A 22,309-nucleotide genomic window follows, 5' to 3' on the forward strand; every position below is an offset into this window, starting at 1 on the left:
TTTATTAATGGCATTAGTTCTAATTAACTGCTCTATTAAAGAGTTCGGAGAAATAAAAAATTTGTTTAAACTTTCATTAAAGAAAGCTTGGATACACCCAGCTACATACTGCTTACAATAGAGTTCCAACAAAGCAAAACAAAAATCAAAAACACAAAAGAACGTTCCTTCAGCTCTGCTTTTCACATATACTAAATTTATTCACATAAACTGAATTTTAAAAATTTCTATCTTCAGTTAGTGAGTGGCATTATTTTACCCATGATCAGAGGAAAGGGGAAAGAGCAAGTTTAAAAAAACTACCTTTATTTTTTATTTCTTTTTCAGTTACATACTTTTAAACAGGGATGTGTTTCATTATTCAGACATTCAGGCAATGTTGACTTCATTAGTGTTGACAGAAAAGAAGCATAAAAATGCAAAACATCGTTGGCTTAACCTGAACATACCTGCATTACCTATTATTGACCAGTTTGTGTCGCCAAAAGACTTATTCCTTGGCATTAAAATGGAGCACTTAAAAATATTGCTAAAAAGCAAATGTCTACACACTGGTCTTTGCAGCAAATAAGGGTATTTATACTTTTAAAATATTTTAAGTCCATAATTGGATTAATATACACACCTTCTTATGTATAAGGAGTTCAGATCATATAAACACTGTACAGTCCAAAAACCCTACTGAGAATAAAACTAAACAGGCTTATGATAAGAAATACAGATATCGCATGTATTTACAAATATCATAGACACACAAATTTGGTCAAATACTGTAAAGAAAGAAGTGGTTTCACATTATAATGGCTAAAACATCCATCTACCTTGCTCAAAGCAAACAAAAATAAAAACTCAGTATGTAACTCCTGTAGTTTAAGACATCATGACAGTATACAAATATAAAATGGAAACTGTTGACCAAATTATACAGTATATGTTTTCTAGGCTGAGTGTAGATCTTTAAAATCAAGAACTTATAAAGATCATTTATAGGATTCCAAGCGATGATGACAAACAACATCCTGATCTGCACTATTCATATGGGTGCCTAATTCATCAAAAACAACACACTGAACTTTTGGCTAATAAGAAAATAAATTACAAAGTACAAGCAAATTTCTGGAAATGCAATAAGGAAGTCAAAAATGTAGATTTATTTAATTACACATTTTAAATGTTACCTTGAAACAATAAAAATAAATAAGCTTGCCCAGAGGCACGCACTTAAGAGACAAAAAGAAGGGGCTGCACTGAAGGAGTAGGTAACAATTTCATAAACGAAAGGTGAATGAGAGATCTGAACAACACAATTATCTTTCTAGCCAGTCTTTTTATCTTAACTCTCCTTGAAAATTCTGGCTAGGAAAATGTGACAAAAGTATAACCTGTGTCTGTATGGCTTAAAACAAAACATTCTTGAAAAATGGAATGGGTTTCCTATTTTTTTAAAACAGAACCGTTTCTTTGTTCATATGCAGGCACTTCAAAAGACTATGGGGACAAAGCACCTGACCCATCCTTTCCAAAATAGTCTTCAATCATCAAAATTATACTAAAAAGCAGGAAAATTCCAGAGAACCAGCAAAATTGAATACAAGAGACTAATGTGAGCAGATGGCAATAGGGGGACCCCGGTTTTATTGCTGGGGGGTGCCCTTCTTTTTAATCAAAGAGCAACTAATTAATAAACAGACACCATTGCGTGGCACATCCAAAGTTTTCTGCTTAAGGAGAATGTAGTCGTTCAGCAGCAGGTTTCAGTGGGATCTCCTTCAACCTCATATGATGCGGTGAGATTCACATTTATTCCTTCTCCTAGTGTATTTCTCCAAAAACTCCATCATATCTCATTTCTCAAAGTATTCATTTCTTGCTGTCTAACATACATCATTATCTGGAAGCATAAAGTTACATTACACAAATAGTTCGCATTTTTAAAAAATAAGCGCTTTTGCCACTTCGGCAACACTGTACTTCACATAGTGGTGCAACAAAAGCAGAGCTCGTATTAACCACGCTATTTTATGATTCATTTTACCAACTACCATCGGCTGAACCCATAGAGCTTTTTCCTCAGTACCTCTGGGCAGTGACTGTACCTTGATTTCACAGAGAGAATGTTAACGTGATTCATGAATAGCAGTACCATCGGTAACAGTGAAATCAATGCAGATGTCACACAGATAATGAACTTCTCAAGGGATAACTTCTTTTAAATATCTGGGCAACTGTTTTCTCTGTTGCTTTATCCGCCGGGGAGAAAATTCCTGTTTGATTATGCTCTTACAGAAGTTATAAAAGAAAACCAGGTTAGGTATATAACTGGTTGACATTTCAGATACTGTACTGCTTTCTATAACTGGAGGAGAGCTTCTTAAAAATGTTCTATAGAACTGTGTAAGTCATCAATACCACCTCATTGGTCCATTCCATTCACTGATGGGCAAAGCACTCATGTTTTGACAAAACTTTAAAGCTTCCATAAAAGTTAAATTAGAAAAAAAAAAAAAAATGACTGTAAGACAACCACAAAATGAAGTATGAAAGTATGACATTTTCGTTTCTAAGAGTGAGTCTTTGAAAATATATGTGGTCACTACAGAGTTGATTTTAATCACGAGACAGCAGGTGAACACGTAAGTAACTCCCCATGATCTGTCCGTGTCCAGAGTCATTTGTGGCGCTGTATGGTTTTCCTTTTCCTTCGTTTGAAAAAACAGCAGCACCTGCAGATGGAGAGAAATACTTCTTTTATTATAAAAATACTAGGGTATTGCAAAATAAGGTTGAACTCTATTGCGTTAATGTAAGTGATCATAAAAGCCATAGGCTGGTGCAACAAACAGTGAACACACCAATGAAGCATATATATTAGTGAGATAATGGCAAGTACTACTATCATTTCATCAATGTGCCTTTTTAGAATAGCAAGACATTCTATGCAATATTAAAAGGAGCCACTAAACTGAAAAGGCTCTGCACCAAGACTAATTAAAAAGCCATAAAGCTCTGAACCCCAAACTGACCCACCACATCCTATTTTAGATACTAATTTTTGCCAATTGTATGCTGTATATAAAGTTGATCTTATGTAATCTTTCTCTTTTTTCCTGATTGTGGAATATGATTGTGGAAGCCAATGTTAGAACAGCAATAATGAGCCTAATATTGGGGATTTTATTTTCATTAAGAATTAGATTTCAAAAATGAAGAGAGAAATTCCCAAAATACTCTTCAACAAACATTCTCCATCATGTTTACAAAGTAGAAGAGAGAAAAAAATACATTAACTAGAATAAAAACGCTAATATTGGCATTTTTAATTCTTTAGGGGTTAAAGAAGGTCAAGCTTATCATGTTACCTTAATTAAGGTAAAAATTATGCTCAACATTTAAAACAACATAATCAAGGTGATTCAGTTTCATAATAAAAAACTGATTCCGTTTTTGAATTCTGTTAAAGAAATATCTGGTTTTCATGCCTAGATGAACAAAATCTAGATATGATCCCTGACGGTACTAGTTTTTCCCACAGTGAATTCTCCTAATTATGAGAAGAGGCATCACATGCAGAGATATGCTGAGGCTGGTATGAAATGAGAGTCAAACGAGAATCACTGATTACCAACTAACAAAACAAATGCACACATGTATTCCAAAACTCTATCGTTCCTTCAGATAAAGGTCTGGCTTTCTCCCCCTTCCATACTTAGAGTCAATCTATCAAAATACCAAGATGACAGGTGCCACATACACAGAGGCTCTTTTCTTTGCCCCACTGAAGTCCTTATACCAAGATACCATTTAATTCTTACCAGCCCACCTTCCGCAAAGGATATTAACTGAAACATTTTCAAGCTAAGCATGAAAGAGACCATGTAGCTTCAGGAGTCCTATCCAGCAAAAGATCATTGCAGATGAAATAATGGCTAGGTATCTTTTATATATTTCTGTGAAATAAATGTAAACAAAGCCCCACACTGTCCAGTTAAATTACACACTCTCTCAGCTCACATTATGTTTAGAAAAAATAATTTCAACGTTTACTGTGATTTATGCCATGATTAAGAAATCACTATGGAGCATTCAAAACCAATTTTTTAAATTGCATTCAAATAGCACATAACGACTAGACTAGGGAATGAAACTAATTTAAAACTGTATATATCAGCTGATAAAGATTCAACTAGAAATATGTGTTGTTATCAGTCTTTATGAGTTTTATTATTATTGAGATAACTACCAGACAGAATGGAAATAAATTACTCAATCAAGGGTCTTAAAAAGAGACACTACTGTAAAAGAAGACTTCAGGCACAATACATTTAGAAGAGAAAGTCAAATTTTTCTGTTAGCTACCTAATACTTTCTCAAATATGTTACATATATTTTCTAAAATAAAAAAGCAAAGCAAAAAACTACTAGGAATACTTATGGTTGATTCATGTTGATGTTTGGCAGAAACCAACACAATACTGAAAAGCAATTATCCTTCAATTAAAAATAAATAAATTTAATCATAAGAAAACTACTAGGAGATAAAAAATCATTATTCTAAAAAGAACTCTTCAATTAAAGACTTAGAAAGTCTTTAATAGAAAGACTTCAATTAAAGAGTTAGAAAATGTCCATATTGTAAACAGCAAATGTTAAAAAATCAGTATTTAAAAGAAACAGACCAAATATTTAGAAGATTAAATAATATGATCATAGGTCAATGGAAATTTATTGTTTAATATGAAGTTTTATTAACAATGTTCACTATTTTTAATAAGGTTGTCTTTTCAAATTCCCAAGTATGTCCTTCTAAAAAAGTTTTCTACTAAAAAAGTGTTGAAAGGTTTACATAATAAGCCTTTTAGAAAGGGGGCTTTCATAGATGTTTTGATAAACAAGTTCAAGGCTCAGATTTTCCACACTTGTATCAGCAATTCGCACTGTCTGACTTATTTATTTTTTTACCATTATTAACCTGCTTTCAGTTCTGAGAGTTGAATTCTTCCTATTTCCTAGGTAATCTTTCTTTCTATGTGTAAGTATTGTTGAACACAGAAAACTATTGTAAGCATTATTTAAGATTAAATAAGATCTTCAAATGCATGATAACTGTATAGACCTTTTAAAATCAAAGCAATCTAAAAAAAGACACCCAATTTTTAAAAGTAAATCCCACTAGAGTACACCCTTGAAATAGATTTGCCCAAGTACAGCTGGCAATGCTATTAAACCGATGACCACCAGAGGACAGCATTGCTTTATCCGATATGAATGCATCCACATACAGAGAACGTAGATGTTCTCAAAATATGATATATTTACAGAATAAGAAATTGATATTAAGCTTCCAGCTGATTTCTTAAAAGTCACTACCAAAACAGCTGATTTATAGTCTTAGTGATTAATAAATCAGGACTCATCTCAATTGTCCTCAGAACTCAGTCTAAACCACTTTTAGCATAAGACCACTCTGACACGATTGTTTAATTTTCCTCTCAGTAGGTAGTACTAATCTTAATTTATTTTATTTATTTGCTTATTATCTACCTCCACATTCCCCTTCATGGATCATAGCCTTATCATGGTGAAAGGGCTTGTGAAAAGTTCTGACAAAACATACATTGTCTGTGGTCTACTTTCTGGAGGAGGAATTACAAACCACTCCAGTGTTTTTGCTGCAAAAACACCATGAACAGTAGGAAAAGGCAAACATATATGATCCTGGAAGATGAGCCCCCCAGGTCTGGAAGTGTCCAACATGCTACTGAGGAAGAGTGGTGGACAATTACTAATACCTCTCAAAACAATGAAGTGCCTGGTCCAAAGCGGAAAGGACACTCCGCTGTGGATGTGTCTGCTGGGGACAGTAAAGTCCGATGCTGTAAAGAATTCTTCACAGGAACCTGACACATTAGGTCCATGAACCGAGGCAAACTGGACGTGGTCAAGCAGGAGATGGCAAGAGTGCACATCAACATCTTAGGAATCCGTGAACTAAAATGTATGGGAATGGGCAAATTTAATTCAGATGACCACTATACCTACTACTGTGGGCAAGAGTCCCTTAGAAGAAATGGAGCAGCCCACACAATCAACACAAGAGTTCAAAAGGCAGTACTTGGATGCAATCTCAGAAGCAACAGAATGATTTCAGCTCATTTCCAAGGCAAACCATTCAACAAGTAATCCAAGTCTAAAGAAGGGAAGCGAAAAGCAAAGGAGAAAAGGAAAGATATAAACATCTGAATGCAGAGTTCCAAAGAATAGCAAGAAGAAATAAGAAAGCCTTCTTCAGCAATCAATGCAAAGAAATACAGGAAAACAACAGAATGGGAAAGACTAGGGATCTCTTCAAGAAAATCAGAGATACCAAAGGAACATTTCATGCAAAGATGAGCTCGATAAAGGACAGAAATGGTATGGACCTAACAGAAGCAGAAGATATTAGAAGATGGCAAGAATACACAGAAGAACTATACAAAAAAGATCTTCACGGCCCAGATAATCACGATGGTGTGATCACTGACCTAGAGCCAGACATCGTGGAATGTGAAGTCAAGTGGGCCTTAGAAAGCATCACTATGAACAAAGCTAGTGGAGGTGATGGAATTCCAGTTGAGCTATTCCACATCCTGAAAGATGATGCTGTGAAAGTGCTGCACTCAATATGCCAGCAAATTTGGAAAACTCAGCAGTGGCCACAGGACTGGAAAAGGTCAGTTTTCATTACAATCCCAAAGAAAGGCAATGCCAAAGAATGCTCAAACTACCACACAATTGCACTCATCTCACACGCTAGTAAAGTAATGCTCAAAATTCTCCAAGCCAGGCTTCAGCAATATGTGAACTGTGAACTTCCTGATGTTCAAGCTGGTTTTAGAAAAGGCAGAGGAACCAGAGATCAAATTGCCAACATCCGCTGAATCATAGAAAAAGCAAGAGAGTTCCAGAAAAACATCTACTTCTGCTTTATTGACTATGCCAAAGCCTTTGACTGTGTGGATCACAATAAACTGTGGAAAATTCTGAAAGAGATGGGAATACCAGACCACCTGATCTGCCTCTTGAGAAATTTGTATGCAGGTCAGGAAGCAACAGTTAGGACTGGACATGGAACAACAGACTGGTTCCAAATAGGAAAAGGAGTACGTCAAGGCTGTATATTTAACATATATGCAGAGTACATCATGAGAAATGCTGGACTGGAAGAAACACAAACTGGAATCAAGATTGCCGGGAGAAATAACAATAACCTCAGATATGCAGATGACACCACCCTTATGGCAGAAAGTGAACAGGAACTCAAAAGCCTCTTGATGAAAGTGAAACTGGAGAGTGAAAATGTTGGCTTAAAGCTCAACATTCAGAAAACGAAGATTATGGCATTCGGTCCCACCACTTCATGGGAAATAGATGGGGAAACAGTGTCAGACTTTATTTTTCTGGGCTCCAAAATCACTACAGATGGTGACTGCAGCCATGAAATTAAAAGATGCTTACTCCTCGGAAGGAAAGTTATGACCAACCTAGATAGCATATTCAAAAGCAGAGACATTACTTTGCCAACAAAGGTCCGTCTAGTCCAGGCTAGGGTTTTTCCTGTGGTCATGTACGGATGTGAGAGTTGGACTGTGAAGAAGGCTGAGCGCCAAAGAATTGATGCTTTTGAACTGTGGTGTTGGAGAAGACTCTTGAGAGTCCCTTGGACTGCAAGGAGATCCAACCAGCCCTTTCTGAAGGAGATCAGCCCTGGGATTTCTTTGGAAGGAAGGATGCTAAAGCTGAAACCCCAGTATTTTGGCCACCTCATGCGAAGTGTTGACTCACTGGAAAAGACTCTGATGCTGGGAGGGATTGGGGGCAGGAGGAGAAGGGGACGACAGAGGATGAGATGGCTGGATTGCATCACTGACTTGATGGATGTGAGTCAGTGAACTCTGGGAGTTGGTGATGGACAGGGAGGCCTGGCGTGCTGCGATTCATGGGGTTGCAAAGAGTCGGACACAACTGAGCGACTGATCTGATCTGATCTGATCTGATGCCTCAATCACCAATGCCGAAGAAGCTGAAGCTGAAAGGTTCTACGAGAACCTCCAAGACCTTCTAGTATTAACACCAAAAAGGATGTCATTTCGTCACCAGGGATTGGAATGCAAAAGTAGGAATTCAAGAGATACCTGGAGTAACAGGCAAGTTTGGCCCCAAAGTACAAAATCAAACAGGGTAAAGGCTAACAGAGTTCTGTCAAGAGAACACACTGGTCATAACAAACACTCTCTTCCAACAACACAAGAGATGACTCTACACATGGACATCACCAAATGGTCAATATCAAAATCAGACTGATTGTTATTCTTTGCAGCTGAAGATAGAGAAGCTCTATTCAGTCAGCAAAAACAAGACCTAGAGCTGACTGTGGCTCAGATCATGAGCTCCTTATGGCAAAATTCAAGCTTAATTGAAGAAAGTAGGGAAAACCACTAGGCCATTCAGATATGACCTAAATCAAATCTCTTATGATTATACAGTGGAAGTGACAAATAAATTCAAGGGATTACATCTGGTAGACAGAGTACCTGAAGAATTATGGATGGAGGTTTGTAACACAGTATAGGAGGAAGTAACCAAAACCATCCCAAAGAAATGCAAGAAGGCAAAGAGACTGTCTGAGGAGGCTTTATTGAGGAATGTCTGAGGAAATGTCTGAGGAAAGAAGAGAAGCAAAAGGTAAGGGAAAGAAAGGGAAAGATACCCAAATGAATGCAGAATTCCAGAGAATAACAAGGAGAGGTAAAAAAGGCCTCCTGAAATGAACAAGGCAAAGAAATAGAGAAAAACAATAGAATGGGAAAAACTGGAAATCTCATCAAGAAAATTGGAGATATAAAGGAAACACTTCATGCCAAGGATGGGCACAATAAAGGACAGAAATGGCAAGGACCTAACAGAAGCAGAAAAGATTAAGAAGAGGAGGCAAGAAGACAAAGAAGAAGTATACAAAAAAAGGTCTTAATGACCAGATAACCACAAAGGTGTGGTCGCTCACCTAGAACCATACATCCTACAGTGTGAAGTCAACTGGACCTTAGGAATCATTATTACAAACCAAGCTAGTGGAGGTGATGGAATTCCAGCTGAGCTATTTCAAATCCTAAAAGATGATGCTGTGAAAGCGCTGCATTCACTATGCCTGCAAATTTGGAAAACTCAGCAGTGGCCATAAGACTAGAAAAGGTCACTTTTCATTCCAATCCCAAAGAAGGGCAATGTCAAAGAATGTTCAAACTACCAGACAATTGTGCTAATTTCACACGCTAGTAAGATAATGCTTAAAATCCTTCAAGCTAGGCTTCAGCAGTATGTGAACAGAGAACTCGGAAATATACAAGCTGGGTTTAGAAAAGGCAGAGTAACCAGAGATCAAATTGTCAACATTTGTTGGATCATAGAAAAAGCAAGAGATTTCTAAAAAAACCTCTACTTCTGTTACACTAAAGCCTTTAACTGTATACATCACACAAACTGTGGAAAATTCTTAAAGAGATGAGAACACCAGACCACCTTACCTGTCTCCTGAGAAATCTGATTACGGGACAAGAAGCAATAATTAGAAATGGACATGGAACGATAGACTGGTTCACAACTGGGATAGGAGTACCTCAAGACTGTACACTGTCACCTTGCTTATTCAACTTATATGCAGAGTACATCTTGGGAAATGCTGGACTGGATGAATCACAAGCAGGAATCAAGACTGCCAGGAGAAATGACAACAGCCTCAGATACATAGATGACACCACTCTAAAGGCAGACAATGAAGAGAAACTAAGAAGCCTCTTCATGACGGTGAAAGAGGAGAGTGAAAAAGCTGCCTTAAAACTCAACATTAAAAAAGTTAAGATCATGGCATCTGGTCCCATCACTTCAAGGCAAATAGATGGGGGGAAAGTGGAAACAGTGACAGATTTTATTTTCTTGGGCTCCAAAATCACTGCAGACAGTGACTGCAACCACAAAATTAAAAGATGCTTGCTCCTTGGAAGGAAAGCTATGACAAACCTAAACCGCATGTGGTTTTTCCAGTAGTCATGTAAGGATATAACAGTTGGACCATAAAGAAGGCTGAGTACTGAAGAACTGATGCTTTCGAATTGTGGTACTACAGAAGATGCTTAAGAGTCCCTTGGACAGCAAGGAGAACAAACCAGTCAATCTTTAAGGTAATCAACCTGAATATTCATTGGAAGGATGGATGCTAACGCTCCAGTACTTTGGCCACCTGATGTGAAAAGCCGACTCACTGGAAAAGAACCTGATGCTGGGAAAGACTGAAGGCAAAAGGAGAAGAGGGTGGCAGAGGATGAGATGTTTAGATAGTATCACCAACTCAATGGACATCAATTTGAGTAACTCCAGGAGATAGTGAAGAACAGAAGAGCCTGCTGTGCTGCAGTCAATGGGGTTTCAAAGAGCTGGAGATGACTTGGTGACTGAATAACAAAAACCTTAAATTTCCCAAGGTCCTGATCATGATACATTCCACAAATGGACACAAAGTTGGTACTGTTAATTTAATATCTACTGAATAAATCAAATTTTTGCCTCATAAATGGAGCTAACTTCTAAAGTAAGAACCTGGTCAAAATCCTAAACCATGTTTTAAAGCCAAAGCTCTTAGCCTTAGGTCACAAACTCTAGTGAAATATTACAAAATATAGATCTCAGTGCCCATGGAAACTTTTCTGGAAATAAATGGTCAATAAAGGAATTAAATTAATAAAGGAATCTGAATCGCAAGAAGCACTGCTTTCCAGATTCAACTACCAGGCCAACTTCCTACATCTCCATTTCCAATGAGGACTTGTCCTGGATGCAAGGAGCTGAGTGCTAGAGACACCGAGTGGACACCATGTCATCAATTTACATGAGAGCAGGCCAAATGCATAAAATGAAACCATATAATTTTAACTTGGTACAGCTGAAGGGGGGGGTATAGAGGGTAGTTATCGGAAATAATAATTGTAATGATAGCAAAGATTCCAGGAATTAGCACATATAGAAATTTTCACAGATGATATGACCAAGTTATTCTATCAATAAGTCCAATTATTTGGTCTTAGAATATAACTTATATTTTCAAAAATTTTCAGACATTTTCTCTCCTGTTGTTCAGTGACTACATTTTCTTATCCATTCATTCATACCTCATATGCAATCTCATATGCATACCTCATACCTCAATCTCCTCAGATGGAGACTGACAACTACCCTGGGAAAAGATTTAGGCTGTGCAGACAATTAAATCATGTTCCTGTCAATGATTCTATTTTTCTCAGCTCTTTCTTGATTATCCCTTGTATGGTTCCAGTGAGCCAAAATGTTCTCAAAAGTCAAAGTCACGCTTCTGACCAGATCATTTAGAAGGCTAGCCTAGAATCTTTGAAGCAACAACGCTACTCTTAAATCCTTTGGGAATAAACATTAAGTTCTATTTCTGATGAACACTGTTGCTTCACATACTGTTTACATAGGAAATAAGAAATGATAACAGATCAAAGTCCTAAACTCTGTAGAAAACATAGATGGGAACAACCAAGATTTTGCTACTGACATCACACCACCATTTCCCCATTACTGACTGCCTTTTTCTTCTTGTAAAACATGGCTTGTCTTCCTGGATCTCTGTCAAAAACTTTCTTCTCAAAAGTCTACCCAGAAACTGAAGCACATTCCTCCGTCTGGATCTGAAGTGTTTATCTGCCCCTGTAACTCACTGGCTCGTCAGTATCCAGTTGAGGGACTGTTGGTACCTGCCAGACCCTCTGCACTTAGGACCCCAGAACCTAGCCTATCCTCCGCTGGTTGAAGAGGATATAGGAGGTATCTTTCATGACATCTGAACTTTAATTCACTGCCAAAGGATTTTTTTCCCCTTAAAACTTATACTTGAAATGTAATTTCATTTCTCTAGCTTTCTCAATGATAAAAATGAGAAACTATTTGGTTAGACAAGTGGGGTTTAGATCAGAGAGCAAGATCATGTATGTAGCCACTCTAACAAAGCAACTGCACCTTCACTTTCTTCCTTTCCATCCCCACGCGGCAAGTATCACAAACCTGAAATGACTTTCACAATTTGCCCACCCTCTAATGCTGGTTTAGTTTATACCTTCAACTGCCTCCATCACTGCTAAGAGCCTTTTAACTGACTTTCATGTAAGACTCACCTCTCTCCAATCTGCCATCCAAACTTCCCTCATCATAAATATGGCCATGCCCTTTCTTCTTAAATCTCAGCAATGGTTCTCCACTGTCCTAAGGCATCAGTTTTAAAAATTTGGTCCCAATGTATTTCTACTCTCCTCTCACTCTCATCCTACATTAGGCTTCCTTTCCCAGACAGCCTGTATCTTAGAAGGAAGGAAGGAAAAGAGGGCAGGAAGGAGGGAAGGGAGATTTCCTGAAGCCCAGGAAGTGACATAAGCCTCAAAACTGGCACCAAAATAATTTTCTTAAGGTTCAATCTGATTATACCATTTCTTGGCTTAAAACCCACAGTGTGCTTTCTTGGGCTAAGAAAGATAATGTCCAATTTTTTTTTTTTTTAAACCTTGTTACTAAAACCTTTTGAGATTAGATACTCAGCCTGTCTCAGTTCCCATTAATATAATCATACTCTACTTGCACGGGTCACTACTCACTTACCCATTCTTTCCTTGCTTCACGTTGTTACGCAATCTCTTCTCTCTGACCCCCATTCCCCTTTTCAAATCACATTCATCTCTGAACTTCGGCAAATGTATCCTTACCCACAAAGATCTCTATGATCTTCAGCTGGAAATGCACACCCAGTCTCTGAACTCCATAGTGTTAACCCTATAACACCTTGTTTTATATCGGTGATTCTCAATCATGGTTATTCCTTAAAATCAGCTTAAAAGCATTTTAAAAATACTGGTAACCAGACCCCACCACTACTGAGAATGCACAGCCTAAGTACTGGCATATTTTTAAAACTGCCCCGATGATTGTGATATCAAGCCAGGTTTGAGAACCACTCTACATGAAAGTCTCTGGTGTACTTACTACTTTCTCTAATGGAACAACAGGGTCCTGACTTAGCTTCATAATCATCGTATCACCATACACACAACAACTATTCAGTAAATGACAGAGAATGGGGGGTGGGGAGATGGCGCAGAGAAACAGAGAAACAAAGGAAAAAAGATGAATTCATAATATTTCAAAACTCAGTAACTAAACTTGAAGCCTTAGTCTCCTAAATTCCTGGAAGAAATGATGAGGCTGCTGTCATTTCGATCACCTGTTTAAAAAAAGTCTCCACTACAGTTAAAAAAAAAAGAGGGGGGGGAGGCAAAATCTCATTACTATTGAAGGAGCCACTTTGTCTTGGGGGAAGAGATTATTTTCCATCATTTGGAAATCATACATTTACATAAACTTGAGATTCTAAAATATTTGTTGTAGAATACATTTCAGTTTATGAGATGGGGTAAGAAAGACCTCTGCCAATCACAGGTAAGAAGAAAAGAAGGAAGTAGCAAACAGATTCTGAAAAAGAATTCTAGGCCAGTCCCTAGCTACCCAGAAAATTGTGGAAAAGAGAAGAGAAGCATTAGCCCCAACTTTGGAAAAGAAATTATGCTCACATTTCTTAATCACAGACTAAGAGGGTATAAGGAATACAATAATAAGGCTGTAGGAACATTAAAATAACCTTGATCAAAGACAGGACAAAATGTTGTGTGTTTAAAAAGAATTTCCAACTAATGAACAGTTTAGGAAGTTCTGAGAATTTCTGTAACCCATATGGAATAAAAAAGCTACACTGAACTCATGGACTGCTATCAATTTTTCTAAAGAAACTGCTGTATTCAGATATAATTCACATACCATTAAATTCACCTTTTTAAAACATATAATACAATTTTTTTTTAATATAGTCAAGGGATTTTTCAGCTCTCACCGCTATCTAAGTTCAAAACACTGTCTGCACTCCATAAAGAAACCACATAACCTATCAGCAGTCACTCCTCTATTCCTCTTCTCTGTTCCAGGCCTTCACTATTTTCTGTCTCTGTATATTTGCTAATTCTGGACATTTTACATAAATGGACCTTATAATGTATAGCCTTTTATGTCTGGTTTATGTCACATTGCATCATGTTTTCAATTTTATTTTTTTATATTGTCAACTTATAGTACATTGCATAGATACACTACATTATGCAGTCAATCATTTAGTAATAATTTATTGAGGCTTTGCGGATCTTACCAAAAAAAAGGCCTGGTTTTTAAGAAATCCTGATAGCTCAGTTGGTAAAGAATCCGCCTGCAATGCAGGAGACCCTGGTTGTTCAATTCCTGGGTCAGGAAGATCCCCTGGAGAAGGGACAGGCTACTCACTCCAGTATTCTTGGGCTTCCCTTGCGGCTCAGCTGGTGAAGAGCCTGCAATGTGGGAGACCTGGGTTTGATCCCTGAGTTGGGAAGATCTCCTGGAGAAGGCAAAGGCTGCCCACTCCGGTATTCTGGCCTGGAGAATTCCAAGGACTGTATAGCCCATGGGCTCGCAGAGTTGGACACAGCTGAGCAACTTTCACTTTCACTTCAAGAAGTTTTAAAAGGTGGGAGATAGATAAAGAGAATAACATATCAATGACAGACTTAAGAAACTAATGGAACACAGAATTCAGAATGGAAAATGAGGCTGGGAAAGACAGACCAGAGCAACCATGAAGGGCCTGGTGCCATGCCAAGTGATCTGGACTTGCTGCTCTATGCAAAAGAGAACCTCCCTTCAGAAAGAGTCTCCCACCCCTCCCCACCACTTCCTTTTTTCTTATCTTCCAACACCTACAGATAGAAACCCAAACCATAAACATACACACTCACACCCATCTCAACTAAATAAATTACTACCCATTCTTCAAAGCCCCCTCCACAAAGCATTCTCTGACCATCCTGTCAAACAACTCTAACAGGACCTTTTTCACAATATTTATCATACACTGATAAATGGTAATACAGCTGCAATTATCCCTGCTGAAGAGTGAGCTTCATAAAAGCAAGGATAGTATCATTAGTTCTGAAATCCAAGCAGTGTAAACGCTGAATGAATACATGGAAAAAATGCAATAGATTTGGCGGAAAGTAGATCTCTAGGAGGATGAGAACACAGAATGGCCGGTTTCGGTGACGAATCTGGGTGTGGAAGTAAAAATAGAGAATGTTGATGGAAGAAGCACAAGCCTGGCAAGATGAACGAGGTCACTGGCAGCGAGTAGAGAAACAGAAGGGGTGATAATGGCAAGTGAGTACCTGCCACGCCATGTGCCAGACAAAATACCAGCGCTTTAGTACATTTAATTTTTTCAACAGCCCACGAGGTAGATATTATTAGCCTCATTTTACAGGAAAAGAAACAAGCTTGAAGAAGGAAACAAACAGTGGCAGAAGTAGGTTTCTACAACTTACGTTTCTTTGCAAAGGCCATGTGCGTTACTATCTGCCTTACGTCATCCCCTTTTATAATTGTGCTTGGGATTGCACCAGCACATGTAACTGTTTTTTACTTTTGACATAAGAATACAGAAGTATGTAGCTGACTGATTATATCCTGAAATCCACCAAAACTAAGTCACAGTGGCTATGAATAAATTCCACAGTCAAACTGGTTAAAAGGAACACTTGCTCATTACTCTCTTAAACAGAAATATCCACAAAAGTTTCCTCATCTTGCAGTCAATAAATGAACATTGTCTTAAAAATTATATAAGGTTCCTTTTAGACATGAGTAGAATGTTACACAATTTACTAATCTAAACCACTTTCATTATTTACCCCAAGGCTTGGGGTAAATTTGTCCTAAAATCGAAGGAAGCATTTTAAACACAGCGTTATAACTAAAGGCAAGTGTCAATAAATAGTTTAAATTCAGTATTACTGCAACAGATAAGAATATTATTTTTCATAATATCTGTATTTAGCAGTTACTATTTAGATGAGGATTTTTCATAACACTCTCTTACTATAGTTTATCATGAAATTTAATAATGCATAGTATGTGTATTTAACGGCAATATAATTAGCAAGTGAAGTACTGGTTTAGTGATGTTATTGCTAGGTGTATTTAACAACTACAAATAGGAAAAAAAGTTTGACTCAAAAACTTGCCTCTTTTAAAAGCAAATAATGCATTGTGTTACAAAACAAATGCACAAGCACAAGCAAGACTGGTGTATCATCTACTCAATAAAAAGTGCCCCCAAATGTTTCATCTGTGTCACTTGAAACAAAAAAGCTGCAGCAGGCAAAAGAGCTCCTCAATTATTTCTTGCTTTTCAGAGTTAATGTAAATGATATTAACGACTTTTGTATGACTTTTACCAATTATAATTTCTATGTTGAAAAGTTTGTTTTTAAAGACACAAACTGGTGCTAAATCTTTGAGATTATAGTCAACGGAGCTATTTCTGCCTGCCTACACTTGAGAACTCACCACATGTTCAACACTTTCTGGCAGCTAAACACAAAAAAAATAGAAGGAAAAAGAGAGAGAGAGATATCATCAGAAACTGCCCACACTGAAATTATCACATTGCTTTCATGCTTAATTTTTTTCCAAGCAGAATTATAATTTTAACAACAAACAACTAATTTAAAACTAGTATTAATACATGCAGTATACCACAAAATTAATATTTTTATGTTTACAGAAAAAAATATGCCTCTATAGTAGTAATTTTCATGCACCAACATTCCTAAAACTAATAAGCTAAAAACATGCTGTTAACTCTAAATAAGAATCTGAGCACAGTTCTTAAATAACTATTTTTATATTATTAAAACATTTACTGAAATAGCACTATTTAAAACTTAGTGGTTAAAACAATTAAATATACCAATTTGTTTTGCATGCACCTACTCCTTGAAAAAAATTTCCTTAAATAATTGCACATGACTGTAAGTCTCAAACATGCACAGTTTAAGGAAAAAAGTGACTAAATCAAGCAAAACCAATACATACTTGGTTTCATCCATCACCTCTACTTCTGTAGGGGCTGTGATGGGTGCATTTGAACGTCCTGCAGTAGGGTCATCTGTGTTTAATTCTCCATTTGTAGAACTTACAACCTGCAAAAGAGAAAAAAAAAAATATATATATATATACACACACACACACACACACAAAAAGTAATAAGTTATACAATGATAAACATAAAGTATTTAAATTAGAAAGTTAATATGAAGACCACAAAACAATTAGTATGTAGTTGTTCATAACTAAATATACTAACAGGTCTACATTAAAGATAAAGTCATTCAACACTTGCTTTTCAACTTACTTCCTGGTCATCTTGAAATTTCTGTCCTGTCTGCTATCCTCTGGTTTTTAAGGCTAATGCAATCAGTTCCCTTTTGGGTACCCAGCTCCTTTGGTACTCTGCTACATCATGAATTATTTGCTTTGGAAACTTTAATACTGTCCTTCCAACAGACCCTCCGTTTCATTCGGTAATCACGCTCAGGTCTCACCCTCATTTGTCCATTCATTCACCCAGTTTTTCAAGCCCTAAATCTAGGCATCACTGTGATTCCTCTCTTTGACATAAACCATCAGCAGATTATGTTAAATCCTCCCTGACACAAACCCCAAACCTAACTGGGTCCTCCCCACTCTTAAGACTACTAAAACCAAGAGATAATGGTCCAAAGCACTCTTGAATGAAGTAGAGCAAAAACTGATCAACTGGTCAGCTTTTATTTGTATCTACCGCCCATTAATGGATTGTCCACACAACCACCAAGATGTTCCTTTAAGATGTAAATTAGGTAACACATAACTCTCTGCTTAAAACTCTTATAATGTCAACTTTATGGTTTCATTTGAAATAAAGATCTATATTCTTTACTCCAATTTACAAAGCCCCACAAGATCTCAATCCTGTCTACCCCTTTGATCTCATAGCACTTTCCCTTTCTTCACTAGCCTCCATCCAACATCAAGCTTATTTCCACCTAAGGCCTTGGCATTCTCTTTTCTTACTCCCTGGAATTCTCTTCTTGCTTAGTGGCTATTTTCTTGTCTTTCAGATTCTCAGAGAATAGGATTTTTTTTCAACATATAATCTAGAACTTTTGTGCAGAAACACTCTTATATGTTATACTTCATTTGTAATTCTTTGTATAGCATTTATCAATATTGATGTTTTTCTGATTGACTGATTGATCAGTTTCTTAACACCCACCCCAAATTCTATTAAAATTAAGCTCCATAACAGCAAGAGCCTTCTGTTATTTCCTGAGAGATCTCCTCACCTCAATGTGGCACAAAAAAGGCACTCAATAAATATTTGTTGGAATAAATGAATATATGCATGCATATATGAAAGCTTGAAGCAAGATAAAAATCATAACACTCCCAAATTCTCTTGGTCCAACAAAGTCTCTCTACTGTCCTATCTCTTGTTTTCCTCTAAACTTAATAAAAAACAATCATCTTAATTTACCATTTATATTTTTATAAAATTCCCCATTTATTCCTTAACTCCTCCCAATCTATACTCTGACCCTGTATCAGAACTCAAATTGAGGTTTTTCTTGAAGGTTACCAATAGTTCCTAAAAGGTATGTTAGTAGTCTTTGCTCAGTCTTCATTTGCCTGTACATCTCTCTATCACTTGGCACCAGCTAATGACTTTGAAGTGAGACAGAGCTAGATACAAAACCTAGTTCTACCACTTACCACTTATGTGACTCTGGGAAGACACCTGACCTTGCTAAACCTCAGTATTCTCAACTATGAAATTGGAAACAGAAGTTATCTGTTTAATAAGGTTGATATGAATAGGAAATAAAGTTAATATATAAAATACAGTGACTGGCATATAGTAAGAGTTCAACAAATGGTGGCCATCATTATTACCATCAGTCTAACCTAAACAATGGCTTCAACTATTACCTTTACAAAAAGGATTCCCCAAGCCTAACTGCTCACCTACATGGTTAGTTAGCTAGATCAAGTTTGGCACCTTGTTATTTCTAAAACCAAATTTATCATATTCCTTCTTAAATCTGTTACGTTTCCTATAGTCCCTACTTTTACTAAAGCCCTACCCACTTCCCAGACCTCCAGGCTCAAAAATCTCAAAATCATTTTTGATGCTTTCTCTACATGATCTCTTTATGATGTAACAAAAGTCTAAGTATCAGAGCTGACAGGTGACTAGTAGACTTAACACTTCCATTTACAGAGGCCGGTTTCTAAAACTTAAATTCCAGGCTTCCGTGGTGGCTCAGTGGTAAAGAATCCACCTGCCAAAGCAGGAGATATGGGTCCAGTCCTTGATCCCAGGAAACTCCCACATGCTGTTGAGCAACTAATCCCATGCGCCACAACTATTCAGTTTGTGCTCTAGAGCCTGCGAGCTGCGACTATTGAGCCCGTGTGCTGCAACCACTGTTGTACCCGTGTACAACAAAGACCCAGCACAGCCAAAAACATTAGATAAAATTATACATAAAAAGTTTAAGTTCGAAAAGACAACATTACGCCAAGCACCGTTCTAGGAACTTGGAATACCACAGTAAACAATGCAGAAAAACATCTCTGTCCTTGTAGACTTAATAGTCAGTGTAGGGAAATAGGCCCTCTCCCTGCAGCTCAAGCTAGATAACCAGAAATCAATCAATGTATCTAGACTAGGTCATGATTTATACAAGTTCAATTTCCTATAGCCTATATGGAACAAGTACTTAAGAAATGAGCACTGCATTTGTTCCTTCAGCTGAAAACACAAAGCTGCCTTGATCCTCTTTAGAGGCAATTCAATGGGAGGAATATTCCTAAGTCACCCTCTCAGCTTCTGGGGCACCTGCTTCCTCCTTTCTGTCATACTTTGAGCTCTGTGGTACTGTGCCAATTTTCTCTCTTTCTGAAAATGTGAAAAGATACTTATTTGTTCTAATTACTGAATATAATTGGCTTCTTTATTTTTAAAATGTCAGAGCCTCTACCTTGAACTGGAAAGAAGCTAAAAAGCAGAATTCTTATCCCATACTTTTCTATTCTCCATCACTTTTAACTAGCAGAGTGCCTTGCATGTAGTAGATAACTAACAGTTCAATGAACTATTTCCATTTTTATTTCCTTAACATGATAGTCAACAGGTTTCTTCCCCATCCCTTTTTGTTCAATGGCCCTACATAGTTGGAAGGACACTCCTTACCCCATCAACTTATAGGCAGTTCCTCTGATGTGTCTTCCCTTTCTTAAGCAGCAAAAATGAAAATTTGAAACTCTAGTACTCTAAATTTCCAGCAACAGTACCTATACATGCATTATAATTATATAATGTGATTTACTTCACTTCATATAATTTCATCACAAAGTTATATCAGACTTCAATAAATTTTATTTTAGTGAAATACTTCAAATTTCATTCTACATGGTTGATCAGAACCGGATTAAAAAGAAGTTAACATCTGACTTTATAAAAATTTTAATGTAATTTTTCCTGGGCTCCCCAGATTCCCTAACCCTCTGAGTAAAAGCCAATAGCCCAGGGCCAGAACACAATCAATGTGGTAACAGAGTTCTGTTAAGCTGACCCACTTAACAGCAACGACCTAAGAGTGAATCAGGCATTAAAAGTGTTTCCACTTAAGGAAACGAGTGGTCTTTTCTAAACAGATTTTACAAGAAGAAACAAAGACATGATATTATAAACTGTGTCAATATCTTCTTGGAAACCAAAGGCAATGGATCAAACAAAAATTATTTTTGTAAGCCAAATTTTGAGGAATGATTCCACTTAAGTGACTTTTCTAGAATAATTCAAACTAGAACATAAGAATCTCTGCAATATTAGTGTTTATCAGGCTAGTTTCTTCAGAGGATGAGATGGTTGGATGGCATCACCAACTCAATGCACTTGAGTTTGAGCAAACACCAGGAGATAGTGGAGGATAGAGCCTGGCGTGCTGCAGTCCATGGGGTTGCAAAGAGTCAGACATGACAGAGCGACTGAACAACAACAAATCTAAAAATCACAAATGCTTTGAGGTTTGACATTTCAAAAGAAAATTCAGCTATTTTATAGGATTTTTGTTGTTGCTGTTCTTGTTCTTAAAGAAATTTTCACTGTTATTCCCACTTGATAAGAAACTTAGTGTAATTCTCATTTTAAGAGGTTTAAAAAAAAAGTAACTAGGTTACCATTTTACTCTCACAATATCAGAGTTAAATGGGAGGCAGTGGGCAAAAAGCCTGTAGCTAAGCGAGGGCGAAAAATAATGGTTCATTTAACGCCTGCCTGCCCCGTCTAATTCCAAAGAAATCATTATCATAGACGAGTACAAAGACAACATGTCTTTGTACTGAAGGATGTTAAAATGCCAATTAATTTACTTTCCGTATAGAATGAATTCAAATTCGTTATACTACTATCTTCCTAATTTCTATTTGAAGTTTTGTGAGCATGTTATCAAATGCTCAGTAGAAGCACACTATATTAATGAATTAAATCATCTAATCAAAAAAATATATTAGAAATACTAAAAAAACATATATTTCACTTAAGACACTCAGCTTTTTCTAGAGGCATCTATAAGAAAGCACACTAGTAAAAGAGATACAGTTAAAAGGTTCAACATGACTGTATGAAACCAGCTTTCTAACATATTCTAAAAGCTACAGAAATATAATTAATATTCCAACTGATGACCCAAAGGCCCAGTGATTTTCTCAGTGACTTTCACCAAAGAAAAACCAAAATGGATTCTCTATTCAATCTCTGAGTGATCTAATATTCACTTAGACTAATAGATTCTTTGAGTACTCCAGTCTTGCAAGATGTTACTGCAAATGACACTGGAAAAGTGTTAAATTCCTTAACATGAGATATCTGTTTGTCTTTCATTTCCTGGTGACTCAGACAATAAAGAATCTGCGTGCAATGCAGTAGACCCGGGATCAATCCCTGGGTCAGGAAGATCCCCTAGAGAAGGGAATGGCAGCCCACTTCAGTATTCTTGCCTGGAGAATTCCATGGACAGAGGAGATTGGCAGGCTATAGTCAATGGGGTCGCAAAGAGTCAGACATGACTGAGCGACTTCACTTTCAATGTTCAGACTACCAGCCCTTTGCTGCAAAACTCCTATATATCATATCCTAGCTCTCCCCCTCCCCTTCTCGGAGCAGTTCTTAGAGTTACTTAAGATACTGCCTTCAGGCTTGACATCCTGAAAATTCCCACTCAATAAAACATAACTCTCAACTTTTAGATTGCGA

General features: G+C 37.1%; 1 protein-coding gene across 11 annotated transcripts in view; it reads right to left on the minus strand.

Moving 5' to 3' along the window:
* Positions 1-289: 289 nt before the first annotated feature.
* Positions 290-22,309, minus strand: part of CSNK1G3 (casein kinase 1 gamma 3) — a 116,114-nt gene continuing 94,094 nt past the window's right edge. For 8 of the 11 annotated variants that reach the window (XM_019964632.2, XM_019964633.2, XM_019964631.2 and 5 more), the window contains 3 exons: positions 17,044-17,150; positions 16,516-16,539; positions 290-2,723 (listed from right to left, as the gene is read on the minus strand). In XM_019964632.2, the coding sequence (XP_019820191.2) occupies positions 2,669-2,723; positions 16,516-16,539; positions 17,044-17,150 (186 nt within the window). In that variant the 3' untranslated portion in view covers positions 290-2,668. Of the gene's footprint in view, positions 2,724-16,511; positions 16,540-17,043; positions 17,151-22,309 lie in introns of those variants that run through there. The other 3 variants (XM_019964634.2, XM_019964639.2, XM_070793249.1) reach the window with 2 other exon arrangements.

The sequence above is a fragment of the Bos indicus genome, chromosome 7, assembly GCF_029378745.1.
Source record: "Bos indicus isolate NIAB-ARS_2022 breed Sahiwal x Tharparkar chromosome 7, NIAB-ARS_B.indTharparkar_mat_pri_1.0, whole genome shotgun sequence".
Taxonomy (NCBI): domain Eukaryota; kingdom Metazoa; phylum Chordata; class Mammalia; order Artiodactyla; family Bovidae; genus Bos; species Bos indicus.